Source organism: Leptinotarsa decemlineata, unplaced genomic scaffold (assembly GCF_025532065.1).
Source record: "Leptinotarsa decemlineata unplaced genomic scaffold, Ldec_3_MD MMD2_tig00078422_RagTag_RagTag, whole genome shotgun sequence".
Classification (NCBI taxonomy): domain Eukaryota; kingdom Metazoa; phylum Arthropoda; class Insecta; order Coleoptera; family Chrysomelidae; genus Leptinotarsa; species Leptinotarsa decemlineata.
The window spans coordinates 9,404,786-9,428,441 of NW_027412747.1; the positions used below are offsets into that span (position 1 = coordinate 9,404,786).

Here is a 23,656-nt window from a genome sequence, read left to right on the forward strand (position 1 = left end):
GCACATTTGTTCAATCTTTTGCCTGAAGACTTGAAACTCATTACCAATATGAAACATTTGAAACTATCTTCGAAAAAGTTTCTCATCCGCCATGCCTTTTATTCATTAGACAAGTATAAACAACTTAGCGACTAGGCAGTTATGTCTCAATGTATTTTAACATGTGACTAGGAGATTTGTGATGTTTTTTTTAATGTTTATATTAAATGAGAATTTTTTTTCTTTATGTACTGTGACTTATTTCATGTTGTAAAGCAACCATAAGAGATTAATTAAATATCTATCTATCTAAATAAGTGAACTTTTGAAGACAAAAACACATCATTTTTTCACAAGATTACAACTTTGTCCTGGAAGAGAAATCTGTTCATGTCACAATGACGAATATTCCATTTAATCCCAAACTACAGGAATTTCAAAACAAGCCTGAAGACTGTATCAAAAAGAGATACATACATATAAAATAATAAATATTTCAAAATAAAATCTCGAAATATTAATCTCTCCCAAGTCACCTACACAGTAGGTTCTGGTAAATGCCTGCCAGAAAACAACTCATCAGTGCAGGAAAGATCCGACTCAAACAGCAGGGTGTTTGGGACTCGATGAATTTCCACGAAATTCGACTGTACGTATGAAACCGTCACAAAACCCTAAACGGAAAGGAAACATCCCATGTACCAATACTCTTGATAGAAATCAAAACAAATCAAGGAGAGATACATACATACGTGAAAATAAATATTTCAAAATAAAATCTCAAAATATTCATGTCTTCCAACTTACCTATATAGTAGGTTCTGGTAAATGCCTGCCGGAAAACAACTATTTCTCCGGCTAATACCACGCTGTACATTGAATTATATCAGACAGGCATTAATGCAAAATACTACACAGAGGTTAGTCTTGCAGATGTTTCGAGTTCATCACTTTGTCTAGGGCTGGACTCAATGTCAATCAAGTTGCCAGGCAACAGTTGCATGTGACTCATAATCCTGCACCGTGACTGGACTTTTTCTGTACAATTTCGCAAACAAAATATTGTTCTCGCCAAGCGCCGTTTAGAAACCGATTTATTTTTTATATTCAAGAAATAAATAGATATTCCACCTATCAAATATTGTAGTTTTGTTTTTGGATTGACCAGGTAGTGTATAAAAAACGTTACAACTTTGTTTCGCCAAGTGCTACTTCAGAGAGGATAAATTAAAAAAAAAAAGATTAAAACACATTCAATTATGATATATATATATTCTACTTTCTATTCAATAATAAAAAGTAAGGAAATATCGCTATCAAATTACTCCAAAGATATGGGAATCATAATAATTACTAACAATACTCTGGTGCAATTTGTCGTGATGTGAAAATTATAATAAAAAGAAACTTTTCATATAATTTTGAAAAGAACTGAAACAAATTACACCAGATGAATCAACACTGTCTTCACGACCAACTGCTGTCATAATATAAGAACATATTTACGGGGGTATCTTGATATGTATAAAATTTAGTGCCGATAAACTAAAAACGTAGCACTTTTGGGAATTGTATTGGAATACTGGAATGAATGAAATTTAAATTACTTCATATTGCAAATTCATCAAGGGAATATAACTGAAGAGAAAGAAGGGTTTTCTGTTGAAAATATAAACAATGTCTTTGTTTATATTGACTGTTTCGATCACCTTGAAACATGATTTGAAACTATTTCTATCATCATTTAATTAGATAATTAAAGGGCGAGACATATTCTCAATCAACTCATCAAGCAAATCAAATTTATCAAGATAAATATAGTCAATGTTTATAAGATAAACATCAGGTTTAAGTGTAGCAATAATTTTTGAAACATGTGCTTTTTGTCATTAGTTTTTAACAAAAATTTTGATCAACTCATCAAGATACCCTTTTTTTACTTCAGGTTATGAGCAACTGAAAAATGGAATCCATTTTGCAAAAAATTAATTGACTCATTACGTTTTAGAAGTTTTCAGTAACATATTATACATAACATGTCTTACTCAAATTGTTGTCCTATTTAATAACCCTGAATTGAAATAAAATTTTTTGCAAAGAGGAATCGAGATTTCATGAATTATGTTCAGTTGGTCATCTCTTGAAATAATAAAAACAATCTAATAGAAGAGCCACACACATAATGATGAAATTTATGAGTTCATCTGGAACATCTGCACTAGATGAAATTTTTCTCAAGAATAATTTTCTAAAACATATTTCAATATGGATAAGGCACCAAGTGCCCTTTCTTGAGGACTCCCACAAATGATTTTACTGTGGATTGCAGATTGGCTACCTTTAAACTTTTCTGAACATTCATATGTCATATTTTCTAATTTCAGTTGATCGTTATAGAACACGGTGCGTTCTTACTAAGGACGCACAGAATACCAAAAACAATTATTGTTTACTTAATTTTAAGAATAAATTAGAACAATACCAAAACAATCAAATTGAGATCAAAATCGAAATTAGTCTTTAATTTCCGTAAAATCAGATGTGGTACTTCAATAACAACAACATAGTTTATGTTGGCCTATTCAGGGTCAATTCATAAAAATTACATTTAATCCTAATTATACATATTGCCAATAAAACAATCATCACATTACTATAATAAAAAAGTCGATAAACCATTCTTGGTTGGTAATCATATTAACACTATATAGATAATCAACAAAAAAATTGGTATATAGGATTTCTTAGGTGAAAATTGCATAAGTCACTAAAGAATTTCAATCAAATTTTTTCTAGGAGAGAACAAATCACAGAATGTAAAATCATCAAAAATATGAAAATATAATTGTTGGTCATTTCTCTAAACTTTTTCAATGAACATTGTAATAAGAAATAAACACTTTTTCTCTTTGGAGGGATAATTTACAGCTATAACTTTCCATACTCTGAGAAAGTTTTGAATGTAGTTGACAATGTGTTTGTTCATTTCAATGTTAGCTTCAGACTTCCATTGTCTTAAATAATCACAGACCTTTAACCTTGAATTGAGAAATGAGTAAAATAGAAAATTGTAATAACAAAATATTATCTGGCATAAAATTTTTACTATTGTAGAAATACTTAGAGCAGTAAGTTCAATTTTAAAATAAAAAAGTCAACAAACTCCTTCAATGAAATAATATCAGATTACCAATTACTCCCTCATCTATAATGACTGTGAAATGTACAAACGGAAGTTTCCTACTTTTTTACTCAAACTGATTTGTTTATTCACAAATTGCTTTTTGGTTTTTAGATTTATCATTTAAGTTACACTTTGTGAAAGTTTGACTGGACAGTTCACAAAACCGCAACACGTGTTTCACTATACAATAACTTCCTCAGACGTGTTCATAGTGATTGAATTCTACCTAACTGATGCTTTACTAATAACTGTTTGAATCATATGACTTTCTACTTATTTGAAGACTAATAATTTGACTCTAGTTTAAGTATAAACCAATTAGAAATTTTTAATATAATACAATGAAATTTTACCAACTCATGTAATACATCAATTCAATTCTAAAACTAATTAATACAGTTTATTGTATGATTTTCTCTACAAAAGGTTTTATAAAAACCGCGACACGTGTTTCGCTACACAATAGCTTCCTCAAGCGTAAACTCAAGTTTACGCTTGTAAAACCCTTTATAGTGAAAATCATAATAAACTGTATTAATTAGTTTTAATATGGATATTCATCGAGTATCGGCCAGTTTTATTCAACAATTCAATTCTATTTAGTCATTCAGAACATTTTAGGAATTCTTAAATCGATTAATTCCATTCCAAAAGATATTGTTTACTGAAACACTTGTTGCTTGAATGCTTTTTGAATTTTCATCAAGTATCAGAAAATTACAAAAAATTACATAAAATACTCTTCTGAATATTTTGATTCATGATTTGCAACTTCATCCATTAGCCCATTCAAGGTTCAAAATCTATTATTAATTTAAGCAATAATAACCGTTTCCAAAGATCAGAAAAATTAAGAAAATATCAAAGGTAATCTCTCACCTGATACCAAATATAAAAATATAACATCATGGCATTATCGACCAGTATTGCAATTGAACAAGAAAATATACCATACCAAATGTTACATAATAGCTTGATTGAATAATACCTCTGTTAAAAATATTTTTCTTGCACTTTCGTAATCAGGGCGAGAACATCCATCCACATTTTTATCCACCTTTCTATTAATGAGCAAGCATACCTAAAATTGCAGTGAAATATTTTTTCTGATTGCCAAAATACCAATATGAGTATAGACCAACTCGATAAAATATTGAGATATTGTCTATCTTTCAATCGATCCGAATAACTCAATGATTGATAATCAAATATATCAACATTGTGTTACTGAGGAGTTCATTCAGTGTTTTGACTTCTGCGTTCTTCGACGAGAGACTGCAATTTTCTGTTTGAAATTCTTTTACTGGGGGGCATGATATTCGAATCCAGATCATTCTCTGTCAGTAATCTTTTGCCGACTACTCTATTGTTGCTGTTCACGAGTTTGTTAATATCTTTCAAGTCCTAAAAAGAGGATAAATATTATTATATGTCAATGTGAATATTAAAAGAAATTTTTTAGCAAACAAATAATATACAATGAATGAATTGAATTTCATTCAAGATGAATGTTTTGGTCAAATTATTAAACTCAAACATAGATCTGGAGTAATTTGCCTGTCACTATGTTAATCATTATCTATTCAACTATTTTGTGACACATGGACGTAAAAAAATAAATGGACTCGACAAACCAATATCTACGACACAGATTGTTTTGAAGTGATAGATTCGGGGGGCACAGGGGGACACCATGGTGCCATCTTTTCTTTGTTATATGATATTAATGGAAACATTAATAAAAACAAATCATCAGCAGCAGTGTTCTGTGACTTTGCTAAAGCCTTTGACTGTGTAAATCATGGAATACTGCTAAAAAACTATATCACTGTGGCATCCGTGAAATTACGCATAAATGGTTAGCGAATTATCTCATAGGAAGACGTCAGATTGTGAAAACCTCATCATCCTCATCAGAAGGCGAAATAAAAAAAGCCGCACCACAAGGTTCAATACTGGGACTGATACTTTTCCCGCTATACATAAACGATTTAACTTCTATCGATATAGAAGGAAAATTTACCCTATTCGCCGATGACACCACAATATTATGGCATGATAAAACTTTATGTTATCTCCACGAGATTATAAGTGCAGATATAAAAAATTAATAAAAAAGTGGTGCAACTCTAATCTACTGTCTTTAATGTTTCCAAAACAAATTTAATATCAGTCCGCTGCTTTATTTTCAGCATTCCTTTACCAACACAGGACGTGGACAGGATAATTGAAAACAGACTTAGTACTAAATTTTTGGGGGTAATAGTTGACAATAAACTCAAATTGGCCGATCACATTGTAACCTTCAATAAAAATCTAGCTTTTTAGTAAGAATAACTTATAAGGATCTTGGTTTGTCTGCCGCTAAATCGGCTTATTTCTCACTTGTTGAGTCACATTTGAGGTATGGAATCCCTTTCTAGTGAGTATGTAGCAAAACTCAAATGCAGGCGGTTTTCATTATTCAGAAAAGGGCTATAAGGTTCATGTGCAATGCCAAAAGTAGAGACTTCTGCAAACCCCTATTTGAATTACATAAAATTTTGACAGTTTTTGGAATCTTTATTTTAAAAACAGTACGTTTAATTAATAAACATAAATTGATATTTAGCGGTTACTCCAATTATTATGCCCTTCGTCACACTAACGACCTAAGATTACCCATACCAGCCTCTACTTCAGTCAAAGACTCTATATATTATAATGGTCTCAAGATGTTTTAATCATTTACCTGACCATATTAAAATTTTAGAGGATAACTGTGTATTTCGAAAATTAGTAAAAGACTTATTACGTGGTATATACTATAGTTTAGAAGACTTCTATGAGGACAGCTTTCTCTAATTTATTTTGTCAACTGTATTTTCATTGAATAGACAAAGTATGGTATATTGCATTTGAACATTTTAAACTTTTTTGGTATTATTTTTTATTGTATGATATCCTTAATCAATTTTATATGTGTTTGACTATTTTAATATTATTTGTACTATTATGTGTAATATTATGATGACTGATGAAAATTTGCAGCTTTGTCAATAAGACCTAATGTTTTTTGGGCAATAAAACATATTATTATAATTATGAGGCTGAGCTGCCGATCCTAATTCTAATCTTAGAAAGAAAGAAATTTTTATTAGTTAAAATACATATAAAATATGAATACTTGGCATTGTGAAATAGAAACAGTAAAGTGTTTCAGATATGCTTTTTTAATGCTTTTTGATAGATGGTATGTTTCATTGAATTCTCGAGTCGATTCAGAAGGAAAATTTCACAAATTGGTATTCACATTCCATTCAGCGAATTTTATAGATATGTCTTGCTCACGTTTTATTTAATTTTTATTTCATACAAGAAAAATAGGTAATAAACATAGTTTCCATTTAAAAACTAAATGGTTTAGTGATCCTACAATTTTATGAAGATGTATTGGTGAGAGGGGGTGTTTGTTTTATTTATCCTGACACACCAATTTGTGTCAATGTATTCAAATATGTTTAGTTCTTATATTCATAATGAAAGATAGAACTGAAACTTCTGGCGAAGAAAAATCCAAAACAAGCATCTTTTATCAACTTAGTTTGCATCATCAGTCCACTTAATTTTTGGAGATGCAACAGATTCTGTACTACATTGTTCACAAGTCCATATGGAACTATATTCTATTTGCACATACATGGCTGTGATTCATTTTGTTTATAGAGAGTAACGATATCCCAAAATCGTCAACAATGAGTTAAACTTATTTATCCCACCTTACATATTACCCCGTATGCCTACAGCTTTCAATGGCCATTATCATCAACAGTTCTTGGGTGAAATAATATTTGAATCTCTGCGAAACACCGTAAACGATATGGCTGATAACAAAGATGGAATAGTTTTTACAAAAACGAAAATGAAAATAGTTTATTACCTTAGATGGGCTACGGCTGAAGAAATAATTGAAAGATCCACCAGTGGCGGCAGCGGAATTTTCTAAAGGCCTTACATAAACGTTGCTGACGACTTGAATGCTAGGAGAGACCAGATCCCTTTTTATAGCTGGAAGAGGACTCAATAGCAAATTGGCACTCTGAAAAAAATACACGTGAACAGAACAAAAATATAACCCCAAAAATGTTTGTTTTACTTGTGAGGAACTCCTAAACCGGATAGCAAACTTCTGCATCACTTCAACATATTTGGAGTTATAGAAGTAAATGAGGTCACTTCGTTCTTCTGGATGTGGTCCATCTGAAAATGAATTGTTGAGGGTGAAGTTACTTATAGAATAAATGCAACTCGGTATTTTACAAGGAACAGTTCTGGGCTTGTTATTCATAATGTATATGATTAGTATCATGAAGTGTGAAGAAATTGATTTCTGCTGTTGATATTTCAGCAATGAAAAAGAACCCATGTCCTGTTTACTAAAGAACCCTGAGAGGGCTCATTTGGGAAATCTCCACCCAACCGGCAAAATTCTTTTATAATTTCATGGTGCTGCAACAGTTTCATTTTGTTGGTATTTTATTCATTTATTTATTTATTCTGTCAAGTACACTACATAATTGTTATAAAATCCCAAAATACTAATTGATTATATTAGATGAACTGTGAACAGGCAATAAAAGTGTTTTATAAATTTGTCATAGAAACGTTTATGAAATAAAATTAAAAAACCTTTCTTTATGAAACTGCTTCCTGTACCTTTAATGAAATAATTTTATTGGAATGATTTCAAAGACAATTTTGTTTTTATTGCCATATTGTCACTTTAATGATAACTTCCCAACTGATAAATAGTACTGGAGTTTTTTCCCAACACCAAATCACTATTTTTAACACCTCGACACGTGTTTCGATCAACAAGTGATCATCTTCAAGAGGAAGATTAAACTAGAAACTATCGCAGAGCTAACGCTATTTATGCTATATAGATATACCCTACAGGTATACCACCCTAAATTAATTTTACAATTTTGCCTTATCTATTATTTTACAATATATGTTTAAATGTTATAGCTGTATATAAAACAATTTTCAGGTATATAAAAATTAATTTCACAATATTGCCTTTCTAAATGGATTTTTACAATGTGTCCTTATGTAGTAATCAGTAAACCCAACAATATTATTTCAACGAGCTATATAGTATGCTATTTGGTATAGGTCCGTCATCGTTATTCATAATATTATTGTGTTTACTTATTTCCACACTCTCATAGGCATCTAGTTGCCTGTTGTTCAAATCAAATCAATCAATACTTTATTTTTATAAAGAACAAGGAATTCTTGTGGACAAAGTACTTATATAAATAAAACACTAAATGCTAAAAGGTACAATTTGTCAGTCAATATATAGTACAAAAATCCTTAACAATAAGAAAAAAAATAAGTAAATAAAATAAAAAATAATTAGATTAAAAGCTATCCGCATAAAATTCTTCCAAAGTATAATACGGGCGACTACACAGTAAGAAGTAAACAGCGTTTTTAAAATTATCTAATATGTTAATTTCTCTTATAAAATCAGGTAAGTGATTGAATATCTTGCAACCATTATAAATAGAGTCCTTCACTAAAGTAAAGTTCGGCTTGGGTAAGTTAATACTGTTTTGCTTACGTGTAGGATAGCGGTTAGCCGTATTGAATTTATTCAGATGTTTTTTGATCAGACAAACTGTCTCCGCTATGAATATGGCAACAACAGTATGTAGTTTATGCAATACAAAAAGTTGTTTGCATGGATCATGCACCTTTGCTTTCGAAATGTATTTAATTGCTCTTTTTTTCGTAATCAGGATGCTTTTCATGACATTATTATTGCATACTCCCCAAAATGAGGAGCCTTATCTGAGATGGGATTCAATTACTGTATGGTATACTATTTTTGCAGCAGAGGATCCCAATTCCTGCAATATCATTTTTACAGCAAAACAGCCAGAGGCCAGTTTTTTATTTAAATTCATTGCATGCTCTTCAAATTTCAAGTTATTTTCAATGAATACCCCTAGGAACTTAGTGCTGTTACGGCTCTCTATGTAACCTTTATCCAATTCGATGTTACCAAGATCACACCTGGAGTATAATATATTGGTTTTTGAGACGTTGAGAAACATTGTTTTTAACTTGTCTAACTAATCTTAGTGAACTGAAGTCTATGGAATGGTTTTGTTGCAAAATATGTGTGCTATGTGTTCCTTATATCTTACTTTAATAGATCTTTTTGTCTGTCCATAATATTTTGCATCGCAGTCCTTACATTCAATTTAGTAAATTCCAGACTTTTCCGAATTCTCGACTTTGTCTCTTGGACTTCCCAAAAGGCTCTGTAGTATATGACTTGTTTTAAAAACCACCTTCATACCCAGTTTCTTGAAAATATTTGCAAAGTTCTTCGTATATTGGTGGTATGGAACTGAGATGTATTTATCTTGGTTTTTGTCCTTTCCGAAAGTCGAGATTTTGTTCATTCTTAACCTAAACTTTTTCTTTCTTATTATGTCATCTACAATACCCCTCGAGAAACCGTTAGTGGCTGCTATTTCCTGTATTGTACGTCTTTATTTTGTTATCCTATCATGTGTTAGAGGGAAAGTCAAAAGACGATGCACTAAAAAATTCAACCCAGCACGTTTGTGTTGTCCACAATGATATGAACTGTCAGGAATATACCTGTACGTGCTTGTTTCTTTTCTAAATATATTGTATTCTAACCCTCCATATTGGCTGCTCATTACCAAAACGTCAAGAAATGGTAGTTGTCCCCTATTTTCTAACCCATATATCTATATAGCATAAATAGCGTCAGCTTCGCGATAGTTTCTAGTTTAATCTTCCTCTTGAAGATGATCACTTGGTGATCGAAACACGTGTCGAGGTGTTAAAAATAGCGACTTGGTTGGGAAAAAAACTCCAGTAATATTCATTACTACACCAAAGGTTCCAAACAGTGCATCATAAAAACTTCCCAACTATTTCATAACATGGTACATTTACTACAATTCAATTGAAATAACTGTTATAAAATCAAATTGCTTCTGCGAATATATATTTGCTGTCTTCAAGGATAAAATGAGCATTAGAGAAGTACCTGCTATCATTGATTTTAGAGGTTGTGTAATGAAGTATAATTTGTCATATAATTTTATTTGACTAGCGCCCCAATAACTATATACCAAATAATATTAGCTTAAATATTAGGTTTAGACTTAGTTCAAGGCGTGTCAAACTGACGAAGAAATGACTGGATGTTTCATAAAAAAAATCTTTTTAGAAATTTTTCAACCACCCTGTATATTGGAAATACTAACAAAACCTAGAACTTAAATTTTTTCTTGCTAAAAACAGGAAAAGTTTATTGATGATTGAAATCCGTCGATTCAAGTCGAGCACCATGTATATATACTCTCAAATCACTAGCTTAAAACTCTTTCAAAATTCAGCCTTTATAATCGATGGAAGAAGTTTCTTAGCCAAAACATCCCGATTGGTAACATTTATTCAAACTATACGTGAGAAATCATATCTTCATACAAGCACTTTTGTAGGAATCTATAGTTAAAAGTAATCCGACTCTGCCCCAATACCATTACTCCTAGAACTAAGTTTATTAACTTTCATAAGAGTTGTATGGTAGCTAAAATACGTTAAAATGCTTGCTATTGATACCAAATTATTTTATAGAACGACACCATTTTTTAATACTGATATTAGATGAGTTGAAAATATGAAATACCGTACATATAGCGATATTTACATTTGAAAGGTACATAGCAAATATTATAAGATCATATTATTTAGAACCACCTGAGTTAAGTTTGCGACTATATAGAAAATTAATACGTCGACAGAGTGAATTTTAGTATAATTAATCATTTTTTCCAAAAACAATAATAAATGAGTGGCGTGCTTAAATTTTGCTAACAATAGGCTATATATTCGTCCATAAAATTCCATTTGCAGCAAAAATATCAGCATTTGAAGCACAAAAAATGTCTTCAACAGTTTCATAAGAACAAAAGTGGAATTATTAAAATGGTCTCAACCTTTCTATTTATTAATTTTTAGTTGGTGATATATCTCTTATATTTTCCTAGTGTCCAATACAAAATTACTTCTTGCGCCCCTAAGAAAACATTTTTGACACTTTTTTATTTTATTGTTATCCTTTTAGGCTGTATTATATTCCATAAAGCTTACTTGAAAAAGTCTTATAAAATTGTCTTTTAATTATTTTATAAGTATGGCTTAAATATGATGACAAAGTGCAGTGAGAGAAGTATTTACAAAACTACTTTTTAAGAGTGTCAGAAATATTTCATAGTAACTGCCGAAATGTTTATAAAACTGTTTTGTAATGTTTTATTAATGAAGACTATAATGATTATAAAACGGTGCCAATTTCAGGGAAAGAAAGATTTTGGCTTTCTACTACTCCATCTTGATACAAAAAAAGGATGAGAGAATCTGCCAATTGCCTTCTTATAGCTGTTTTATAAACACACTGAAAACATTTCTGGGAGAAATATAGTTTTATAATCCGTTTCTCCAAACGTTTTCGTTACTATTATGAATTATAAAATTGCTAATTGGGCACTGGGTGTCCCCAGATGTGGAACTCAGAGGCCTTGTCAGCATGACCAGTGAACTGGAAGGAGAGAAACCTTGAAACCCCTTCTGTGGACTAATATGGCCAAAACCAAAGTGTTAAGCTACCCACGCCGATGGATGAATAATACCTGAGCATGATCATGTATTGCTGGGATACCAGGTGACCCCTCAGAATATGCAGCCTTGCCGCCATGTAGGGGGTACTAAAAATGTGGACAACGTCCCCATATTCGTGAGAGTTGAAGCGACAGAAGAAAAATTACTTTTTGTGAGATTCCCACAAAAGATTGTCTTTGAAGTGCAAGAAGACTAAAAATCTGCCAAAAAGACTCCCTTGCAAAGTAGGGTGTTGCAAGCAGCTTTATCGGACCAGAACCTGTCGTTGGCATCGCTATAGGCTTTGCCGAACAAACATTAAACATTTGGATGGCAAGAAGATTTTTGGACTTCTGGCAAAATCTTCGAGTATTGATTCATTCCAAGGCGTTCATTCTCCCTTCAAAGCTTGATAACAAACAGTTGTTGGCGATGTCTAACAGGCCTTCTAACAGATCACTGTCGTCTGAATTACCATATGCAGAGACTCGGACTGTCGGAAGACAGTGTGTGTCGTCTCTGTTCGGAAAATGATTAACCAGCAGAGCCCATATTTTGTGCCTGCTCCGCTGCGGACCAAATTAGGTTATCAGAGTTTGACACAGCTGCACTCTTACCATCTGACCTGAGAGATCACTCACCATATAAACTGCTCCGTTAAGAAGCTGGATTTATAAACCCTTGCGGGCTGCAGTGGAGGGTCTAATAGACCCAGTCACTTTTGACCTAACCTAACCTATTGCGGCTATGGTAGATGCCACCCTGAAACCACACTGAGTCAGGGTTGAGAAGACTTCATTCAGAATACTCCAAGAAACGGAAAACAGTCTCTGTACTAAGAAACTACAATTCAAAAGAACTTTATTCAGCGCAGAGGTCCCATGGATGACCTGTGTTGATAAAAAAACAGAAAATGATTAAGAGTCCTGGAAGAACACATCATTGATCATAAACTAGAGAACAAATTTTTAGTCCTCAACATAGACAACAAATTAAAATTTGGAACTCATATTAGTATACTATGCAAAAAATTATCCTGAAGTTGTTAAACGATAAGGTCTATCTCTAACTCTTTGGACTATCAATCTGCTAGAAAAGCATACTTTACACTTTTCGAATCCCACTTGCGGTACGAAATTTGTTTCTGGAGGAGCAGCTGTCAAAACTTAATGAGTCAAGTTTTCACAATACAAAAAAGAGCAACGAGATTCATTACCAGAGCTAGAGTGCAAGATTTCTGTAAGCCCCTTTTTTAGCACATCACATTTTAACAGTCTACTGCCTCTTTATTTTAGAAACAGTCTACCTAATGCACAAAAAGCAAAAAGATAACATCTCAAACTCAACTCAAGAGTTATGCCACTCGTCTCACATTCAATATTCCTCTTCCTATACCGTCAACAGCAGAAATTAAAAATTCGATTCTTTATAATAGCAAAAAATATTTCAATCATCTCCCCCTTTCAATCAGAAAGTTAAAATGCTACAAACAGTTTCGAAAAAGAGTAAAAAAACTTCTACTAGATAAAGCTTATTATACTACTGAGGAATTTCTTTCGGATGACTTAGCAACTTATAATTCCAACTTAAAACATTTTTTATCAGACTTTTACCATGAACTTTATGTTAATATTTCAGATTGTTTTTTGTTCTTAAGCCTGCTTTGTCAACAAAACCTAAACTTCATATTAATATCTTGTTTTAAATTCTTGACCTTTATGTTAATGTTTCAGATTGTTTTTTGTTCTTAAGCCTGCTTTGTCAACAAAACCTAAACTGTTATGAATAAAGCATTTCCGACTCTGACTCTGAAAACACTTACTGTCATCTGTTCCTTCCCTCTTCAACAATACATCCCGATATACACTACTACTGCTCTGAGGTTGTTCTCTATAGAACTTCATGATGTCCTGGAATTTGAGCGATATTGAAGATATCCTGCAAATGACGTAAATGGCGCACATCAACAGCTGGTCCAGGTGCCTGTCTTTGATAAGATCGCTGTTCCGAACAGAGTCTTCAAAAACGGTCCATATTTTGCGTTTCAATTCAATGTCGACGAGGCCGAGTTTGTTGCACAGGTGCTCCATTCTGACACCGGCCAAGTTATAAAACTGGAAAATGTAAAAATCTCGAGTTATTTTCTAGATTGATGGATAAATTATATGTTTATAGTCGGAAAAAAATTGAATAACAATTCGTTAAGAAACACTTTGCTAAACAATTATACAGGTGTAAACTGATTTGCCCTTATAACTTTTTTGCTTCTCCTGGTATCAATGTGGAATTTTAATGGTTCAAATGGTACCATAATTTGTATTGACCAAATCGAAAATATTTTTTGTAACATTTCCAATTCAACAGAAAATAACTCCAACATTTCAGGTTTCGGGAGTTCATTTCACATACTAACTTCCTATGCGAAAATACTGTAAAATATTTTTTTTCAAGAAAATATTTGATTCATGTCTATGATCGGAGTGAAAATGAAAACAGTACTTTTGAGATACCTATTCAACCACCAAAATTCCACATTGATATTCGGAGAAACAAAAAAACTATTGAAAAGAGCCTAAATCGGTTTACACATGGTATAGGCATGCACGTGTAACCATAAGAAAGAAAGAGATGTATTCATTCATAGACCAACTACATGGTATCGAACATGTCAATTTATATTTATAAAATGATCAAAAGTGGACATAAAAAAAACGAAAGTTAATATACAATTTGAACTGTTAATGTAGATTTGATAATAAATATGTAAACAAACAAACATGTAAATATACATTAAATAGACATAAACATAGGTCCCTAAAATATAAATATATATACACATATGTATAAATAAAAATGAACAAGTATAAGAATGAAAAATTTAAATATAAAAAAATAAGATCATTTACACACAGATATCCACAAAAAGTCAATCATCGAAATTTTCTTGTAATGTATAATAAGCATTAGCCAATAAGAAATCTTTCAGTGATTTTTTGAATTCGAGAGTATTACAGACCTTCATTAGATTAGGAAGTTTATTATATATTTTTACCCCAGCATAAGTTAGAAATTGTTCAAATGCGGATGTTTTGTGAGTCATTATTATTAAATTGGTAGCGTTTCTAGTGCAATATTGGTGGTGGTAATTGTTTTTCTTCACCTCATTTTTATGTTTCTTAATGTGCAAGCAACATTTATATATGTAAATGCAGCAAACCGTTAAAATCTTTTTACTCTTGAAAATTTCCTTGCAAGAATCACGTGGCTTCATGTTGAACATTAATCTAACAAATATCCTATTTATTTCGGTAGAATTTTCCCGTAACATGATGTGAATTGATAATGCAGAATATACTAATGCATAATAAACTTGGATAAGAATACTATCCTGAAGTTCATACCTCAATTGCAAAATTGCGAAGTAGGATTTGGAGAGTTTTTTTGATAAACTTTCAATATGCTCACACCATGACAGTGATTTATCAATCATTACACCCAGAAACTTAGTGGAGTAATACAAAAATGTTTGAATAAGACAAAAATTGTGCAATTTGAGGTATAACACTTAAGTAATTATATATTGTGATTTACAGGCTGTACTTTTTTGAATATCGTATAAAAAAAAATATGAAGAAGATAAACTATTACACTGGAAATCTCTCAACATTGTCTTGTTGAGGAGAAAAATGATAATGTTGAATTCATTTCATTCCATTTTAGAATAGAATCATATGAAATAAGGAAACGAAATCTGCATTTTTTTTCTTGACATATCTTCAGAAGTAGAATTTTTTGGTTTTCTCAACAGAATATTAATAAAATTAAATGTAAAACTGAAAACTCTGTTGTGAAATAAATCCAAAATAAGCACTTTTCCCAAACACTGGAAACGCAATACTCTTCTCGACGGAGATGAAGAAAACTACTTTATCACTCGAAGACGTCAACTTAGTTGGTAAAACGTGCGTCGAGAAGAGTGTTGCATTTCTGATGATTAAGAAAATTGTTTGTTTTGGATTCAATCCTCTGAAGCACAGTCACAAACTGAAAGGTGGTTCAATGCCAATGAATCAATCAATCAAACATTTATTGAATCAGTTTTCCTTCACAATCACATTAGACAAAAAAAAAACATAACATCATCATAAAATACTGGTTGATTCAACAAGTCAAACAAACATAAAAAAGATAAATATTGTTCTTTATATATATATATATATATATATATATATATATATATATATATATATATAAAATCTATATATATATATCTATATAAATAGATAAGTACTCTTTGATCATTCCCATATTGATTTCAATTTAAAAGCCACCGGTATACAGCTGTTTCAACCTATTGGACATCGTCAGTACCGGGCAGGCGGTCCTCGATTGAAGACAAAATGAGAAAAAACCAAGAAAGTACTTGATAAAAATAGCTGCGTAAACGCAAGCGAAACATAAGTGGAACCACCTATTGTTGTGACACCCAAGTCAACTTGCCAAGTTTTTATGTCAGTGTTGGTGGTTTGACCAATCAACCGACAACTGCGGTAGCAGAAATTTGGGAAGCTAACCTGAAATGCCAACACTGACATAAAAACTTGGAAAGTTGACTTGGGTGTCACACCAATAGGTGGTTCCACTTATGTTTCGCTTGCGTTTACGCAGTTTGTGTTCATCTTCACTAGCAGTGAAGGGAAAAGTCACCACGTCTTCTCTCTTCCAACACGTACTTCAGACAGGACATAACATCAATTTCGATAACACAAAAATACTAGCAAGCAACGAACACTTTTACTCGCGAACAATCAGGGAGGCTATCGAAATTGAAAAACGACCTAATAATATGAACAAGAGGGATGATGCGCAAAGATTACCATCAACATGGAGATCCGTTTTATCGCTTCGCACAAGCAATCAGACTGCTCAACCCCAGATGCAAAACTAGGCGCATGACAATACAGGTACAATAACAGAGGCAGCTCAGGTAATAAGACCAAAACAGGTAGTCGAGCAAACACAGGTAGTGGCAGCAACGCAGGTAAAGGGAAACATCCATCCCTATAAATTGAGACACAGAGTTCGAACTAATCAGTCTAGTTGGAAAAACCAGACATCACCAGAAGATGGCAAATGAGACTTTGCCGAAACGTTGTGAAAATAATCCTTATGGGGATAAAATACACAGAACACGGAGCGAAACCCGAGAAAACAGCTCATCATATATATATATATATATATATATATATATATATATGATATATATATATATATATATATATATATATATATATATATATATATATATATTATATATATATATATATGATACATATATATATATATATATATATATATATATATATATATATATATATATATATATATGATACATATATATATATACAGTGCTAGTCAAAAGTCCCCTCCCCCCCTCGTATCTTTGGAACGGGTATACTTATAATAATGAAATTTGGAGGGTGGAAATAAATGGATGTAAGCTTCTTAACTGGTCATAACAGGTGACGCAATAGTCATAAATGACGTCACAAGGCCACTGTGACCAAAAATTTTAAATGGGACCCTATGGCAAGTGACAGCTCGTTTGAAAGGTATTGAAAATACCTATTCAGTCATGCCAATTTTGTTTGGGTTTCGGCTGATTTTCATTGATAAATTGAAGAAATACGAAAATTATTGTTTCGCATTTAATTAATAAAGATTTTAAAGTACGCCTCTGGTTCATTGTCAAAAAGGTTGACGTGTTTGAATTATCTACTTGTCAAAAGTGTTTATACCTTGAAAATTTACCTAAGCTATTGTTTAACGAGATGTTTAAGTGTTTACATAGGCAAAATGGTACGTACTGTAGCCGACAAAGTAGCAGCTATCTTAATAATTGGTGAATGTAGAAACAATTTCCATGCAGCGGAACGACTGTTTAATGAGAGGTACCCCGATCGCCCTATATCGAGGGTTTATTTGAGGGAGCTTCTTCGGAAGTTTGAAGCATCAGGTAGTGTTCAAGATGCCAAACGATCTGGTCGACCAACAATTAGTGATGACAAAAAAATTGACATAGGTACTTGGAGAAATGGTAGTGAACCCTACTTCTTCCACAGCCCAAGTTGCGTCTATCTGTGAAGTCAGTCAAAGGACAGTACATAGGGTGTTGGCTAAAAACAAATTTCATCCATACAAATTAAAAATGGTGCACCAACTTTCAGATGATGACCCCGACCGAAGACTAGAATTCTGTGAAACTATGTCCGATAAAATGAACCAACAACCAGGCTACATACAGACAATTTGTTTTAGTGACGAAAGTACTTTCTTTCTCAATGGAAATGTTAACACTCAAAATGTGAGGTATTGGAGTGACATAAATCCTCACATCTTTCGTGAAAAACATACTCAATTTCCAGAAAAAGTAAATGTTTGGGCAGGTATTTTGGGAAACCACATAGTTGGGCCTCTTTTTCTCAATGCTAACTTAACCGGTGAATTGTATCTGGAGATGTTACAAACTGATATTGAGGCGTTAATTCTTGAAATTCTAGAAGATAATCCAGATGAATTCGACAACTTGGAAATAACGTTTCAACAAGATGGTGCTCCTGCACACTATTACGGTGCAGTAAGACGTTACCTAGATGAAGAATATCGTGGTAGATGGATTGGACGACGAGGTTCGATCGAATGGCCAGCTCGGTCACCGGACCTTACACCATTAGATTTTTTTCTATGGGGGTACTTGAAATCTAAGGTTTACGCTATAGCACCTGACAGTATTGCCATTCTGAAACAACGAATTGTTGAAGAATGTAGGGCAATTTCCGCTGACACACTGGGACGAGTACGACAAGAGTTTAGCAATAGGATGCATTACTGCCAGGAAGTAGATGGAGCACATTTTGAACACTTATCATAAGAACTGGTTCTTAAATCTTTATTAATTAAATGCGAAACTATAATTTTCGTATTTCTTCAATTTATCAATCAAAATCAGCCGAAACCCAAACAAAATTGGTATGACTGAATAGGTATTTTCAATACCTTTCAAACGAGCTGTCACTTGCCATAGGGTCCCATTTAAAATTTTTGGTCACAGTGGCCTTGTGACGTCATTTATGACTATTGCGTCACCTGTTATGACCAGTTAAGAAGCCTACATCCGTTTATTTCCACACTCCAAATTTCATTATTATAAGTATACCCGTTCAAAAGATACGAGGGGGGGAGGGGACTTTTGACTAGCACTGTATATATATATATATATATATATATATATATATATATATATATATATATATATATATATATATATATATATATATATATATGATACATATATATATATATATATATATATATATATATATATATATATATATATATATATATATATATATATATATATATATATATATATATATATATATATATATATATATATATGATACATATATATATATATATATATATATATATATATATATATATATATATATATATATATATATATATATATATATATATATATATATATATATATATATATATGATACCCTAAATTTAAGTCTTCCCATACCAAACTCTATCTAAAAATTCTGTATTATACAAGATGTATAATCATCTCTCTAACTTCATGAAATGCGTAGTAAACTGTACTGACTTTAGAAAATCAACTCAAGATTTTCTTATCGAAAGGCCCTATGACAATACCTTTTAATCATATTTTATATTTTTCATATATTATTTAGACATTTCAAAAATTATTTTTGTGTTTGTATGTAAGTATATATATATATATATATATATATATATATATATATATATATATATATATATATATATACTGTCTAAACCTTAATCCAAATCATCTTCAATAATTTTTGGAAAAGCCAAAGATCGTGGAAGGGCCATAGATAATATCGATTTGTATATTGATGGACATTCTGTGGAATTGACAAAATGAAATGTTTTGGACTTCATATAGACTACAACCTCAGATTTGTTCATCAAGTCAATACTCTTATTCAAAGGTCGTACGGTACTCTGAAACATCTGTATTGAAACAGACACTATCTTAGTAGATCTCTCAAAATTACCCTTTTAAACGTACTGATTCTATCTATGTTTAAAGATTGTGATGTCGTCTATGGCCCTTTTATCGAATCCATAACTTCTGCAGAATTCAGAAAGTACAGAACGCCTGCATCAGACTAATATTCAGCTTGAATTAGAAAGATCATGTGACCCCTTCCATCAATCAACTTAATTGGTTAAAAATGCAAAACAGAAGAGAATTGCATTTCGCTTGTTTCATTCACAAACTGATAAAAACACAACAACCCACTTATTTGGTAAATAAAATTCTTCCCAGACATCAGATACACTCGAGAAACCTTAGATTTAACAATAATTTTGGCATTCCGAATCATAACAGCACTATCTATGAACGATCCTTCACATATCATGCTGTAACAATGTATAATTCATTCAGTGAATCTTTGAAAAATTCACCACTATATTTTTTGTAATGTTTCTTTTTTTTCCAAACGTGGTTGAGTGGAAGAATAGCGCTTTGCTAAACTCCGCCACATAAAATAAAGACCATTTATTATTATTATTATTATCATATATATATATATATATATATATATATATATATATATATATATATATATATATATATATATATATATATATATATATATATATCAGCGTTTGGTAGATATACAAACTAGGAATTGTTAATAAACTGTAACGAATGAATATTGGCTTGCAGTGTTCACTTGAAGATGCACTAAAACATGTTTGTTTTAACCGACGAAGTAAATATATATGTTTACTGAGCTTCAGTTTGACACTATCAACATGGAACTTCCAGGTGAGTTTATTATCAATATCCCAAATAGCTTTTACCAATTGTTGTATTTTTAGTAACAAAGTTGAGCATTTGAGATTTAGCAGAATTTAGCAGCAGGCCATTTATAGAACACCACTTAGAAATTTGACCAGTTACCTCATTAGCTTTGACAATTACTTCGGACATAGTTACCACAGATACTAAGATGTTAGTATCGTTAGGTATATCTGAATAAAAACAAAACCTAAAACATGGTATTCACCCTAAGAAATATGACAGTGAGTTGAAATGGAATCATCACATAAATGGAATATGAAAAACTCATTAGAAATCTAGTTTTACTAAGAAACCTTTCCAGACAAATTTGAAAAGCAACTCTTCGAACGGCATATTTTTCCTTGTATGAATTCGTTATTTTTTATGGTATTGTCGCCTGGGGACATGCAACAGACTGTGATAGTTTATTCCGACGGAAAGCAATTAGAATATTAGACAATATCGACTACAGAGATGAATGTCGAAATTCATTCATTACATTAAAAATACTAACCTTTCCTGCTCTCTATATCACGGAAAATTTATTATACATAAAAAATAATCAAATTCAATATGAAAGTTTTGAAAAATGTGCACGACCACAACACTAGGCATAAAAATGATTTGGGTACAAACTACTGCCGCTTTAAAATATGTCAAAATGGACCAAATTTTTGGCTGTGAAACTTTACAATAAATTACCACAAAAAATAAGATCTCTACCTAATAACATATTCAAAATAAGGATAAAATATTTTTTAACAAAAAACGCACTGCACTGCACTGTGATATAAATTCTTTAACTATATAGGCATTTGTCGTTGTTTTATAATATCCAATTTTAAATTTTACTACTTTGTTTTTAAATGTGCTTGTGGACATAACTCAGATGTACTGTATAAGATATAAATATTTTGTATAAAAAAACCTTGTTCGTTGAATTGTAACAATCTATTGTTTATGTAAATATTAATAGATGCCTGACAATATGCTAATTTTATTAATATGTTTGTATTGACTTGTGTAAATACTGATGAATGTAAAAAACGTCAATAAATTATCTATCTATCCATCTATCAACAGTGCGTTGTTCATCTCCATGTATATAATTTCTTATATATGAGACTAAAAATATCGAAGGAAAATAAGGAATTGAATAGAAAATTCAAATGATTGTCTCATATTGAGTTTTCTACTTTCTTTGAACAATTTTCATGTGGGATATAAAAAGTTGTTGTATATCAACTTCCAGAGGTATTTTTGAAACATTTTTAACCTTTCCAGATAATTTTCAGCTACACCTCCCCTTGCTAAAATGCCTAAACATATAACTCTAATAATCGCATCATGATCAAAAAGATTACATGATTTTTGAGGTTTCATTTGATTACTTACCTTTCTGAAAATAATCGACAAACTTCCAGTCCGTTTTGGCAACTGCGACGTGGAATCTACGATGGGAATCAACTTTTTGTTCCCCTCTCTGTCTGTAATCACTTCGGAAAAAATGTTAAATATCAGCATCAATTGAAATTCAATTGAGTTTTTGTTTTTATAGAAAATTTTGAATTACAAAACCATGCACTTACTGATGTGTGTATGCCTCTGTAGTACAGACTGTCCTGGTTGAATAGATGAAAATAGTTGTCTGCTCACTGCTCCGCTAACAGGAGATTGGAAACGATCAGTGGCAGATGGAGTTGGAGATTCGGTACCTAAAATGACAATTTTTTTGATATACCACGAATCCTGTCTGTTATTAGTATTATCTGACATGTGAAATATCTTATTTGTGTTTCAGAAAATAACTGAAAATATATCAAAAAGATATTGCATTAGAGCAGGGGTCTCCAAACTTTGAAGCCTTCGGGCCATAACGATTTTTTCAGTTTGTTCCAAGGGCCAATTTCTGCCCTCAACTATATTTCTAGACTAGGATAGTCGCAAAGTGCGTGATCTAAGCAAACTTACGCTTTTTTTGCATTTCAATTATTATTGTGTATTGTGACACTTAACGACATCTAGTGGTATTATGTACTATCTTTTTCAGCTACCCGCTAGGTGGCATTAGGCGTAGTTAAATATTTGGAATTACCGCGTTGGTTCGAGAAAGTTATGGTTCTAGCTAGTGTATTCCGATCACCTCGAGATGGCAGTAATAATTGCATATAAAAAGGCTAGCGGCGCAACTGCGAGTTAGTCTGCGTAGGAAAGGCGAAGGAAGCGAAAATGTCTATTGTGAAATAAAGTAACACCCATCAATAAAAGTATTTTGATTTGACTTATTGTTTTTATGTGTGATTTGTTAGTATGGAAAAGAAGCGAAAAATCGACAGTGAATGCAGAACGTTCCAAGAAAAATGGAACTCAGTATTTTGTGATTGAGTCTAGTAATAAGGCGTTATGTTTATTTGGAATGAAACCATAGCTGTTCTCAAAGACTATAACATTAAACGACACTATGAATCGAAACATCTTCAAAGTTACTCCAAGTATAGAGGAAGTTTGCGGAAGGAAAAATTTGAAGCTTTGAAACGCGGACTCAAATCGCAGCAATCTATGTTTACCAAAGCGAATACTGAACAAGAGTCTGCAACTCGCCCCAGCTTTCGTGTGGTTCTTGAAATCGGAAAACGTGGCAAACCATTCACCGATGGAGGAATACTTGATTGCAGTAGCCGAAGAAATATGCCCTGAAAAGGTTAATTTATTTAAAAGTGTCAGTTTGTCAGCAAACACCGTGGCTCGGAGGGTGCAAGACATCGCAGAAAATATATCATCTCAACTGTCTGACGAAAATGGACATCATGAGTGGTTTTCTCTAGCATTGGATGAGTCAACGGATGTGTCAGATACTGCTCAGGTATTGATTTTTATTCGCAGAGTAG

General features: G+C 31.9%; 1 protein-coding gene across 2 annotated transcripts in view; it reads right to left on the reverse strand.

Annotated features, from left to right (window-relative positions):
- Nucleotides 1-1,235: 1,235 nt before the first annotated feature.
- The window catches only part of LOC111507324 (retinoblastoma-like protein 1), a 39,808-nt gene continuing 17,387 nt past the window's right edge, over nt 1,236-23,656 (reverse strand). For both annotated transcript variants that reach the window (XM_023162621.2, XM_023162620.2), the window contains 6 exons: nt 22,358-22,483; nt 22,164-22,264; nt 13,683-13,974; nt 7,299-7,402; nt 7,083-7,241; nt 1,236-4,567 (listed from right to left, as the gene is read on the reverse strand). In XM_023162621.2, coding sequence (XP_023018389.1) covers nt 4,400-4,567; nt 7,083-7,241; nt 7,299-7,402; nt 13,683-13,974; nt 22,164-22,264; nt 22,358-22,483 — 950 coding nt within the window. In that variant the 3' untranslated portion in view covers nt 1,236-4,399. The remainder of the gene's footprint in view (nt 4,568-7,082; nt 7,242-7,298; nt 7,403-13,682; nt 13,975-22,163; nt 22,265-22,357; nt 22,484-23,656) is intronic.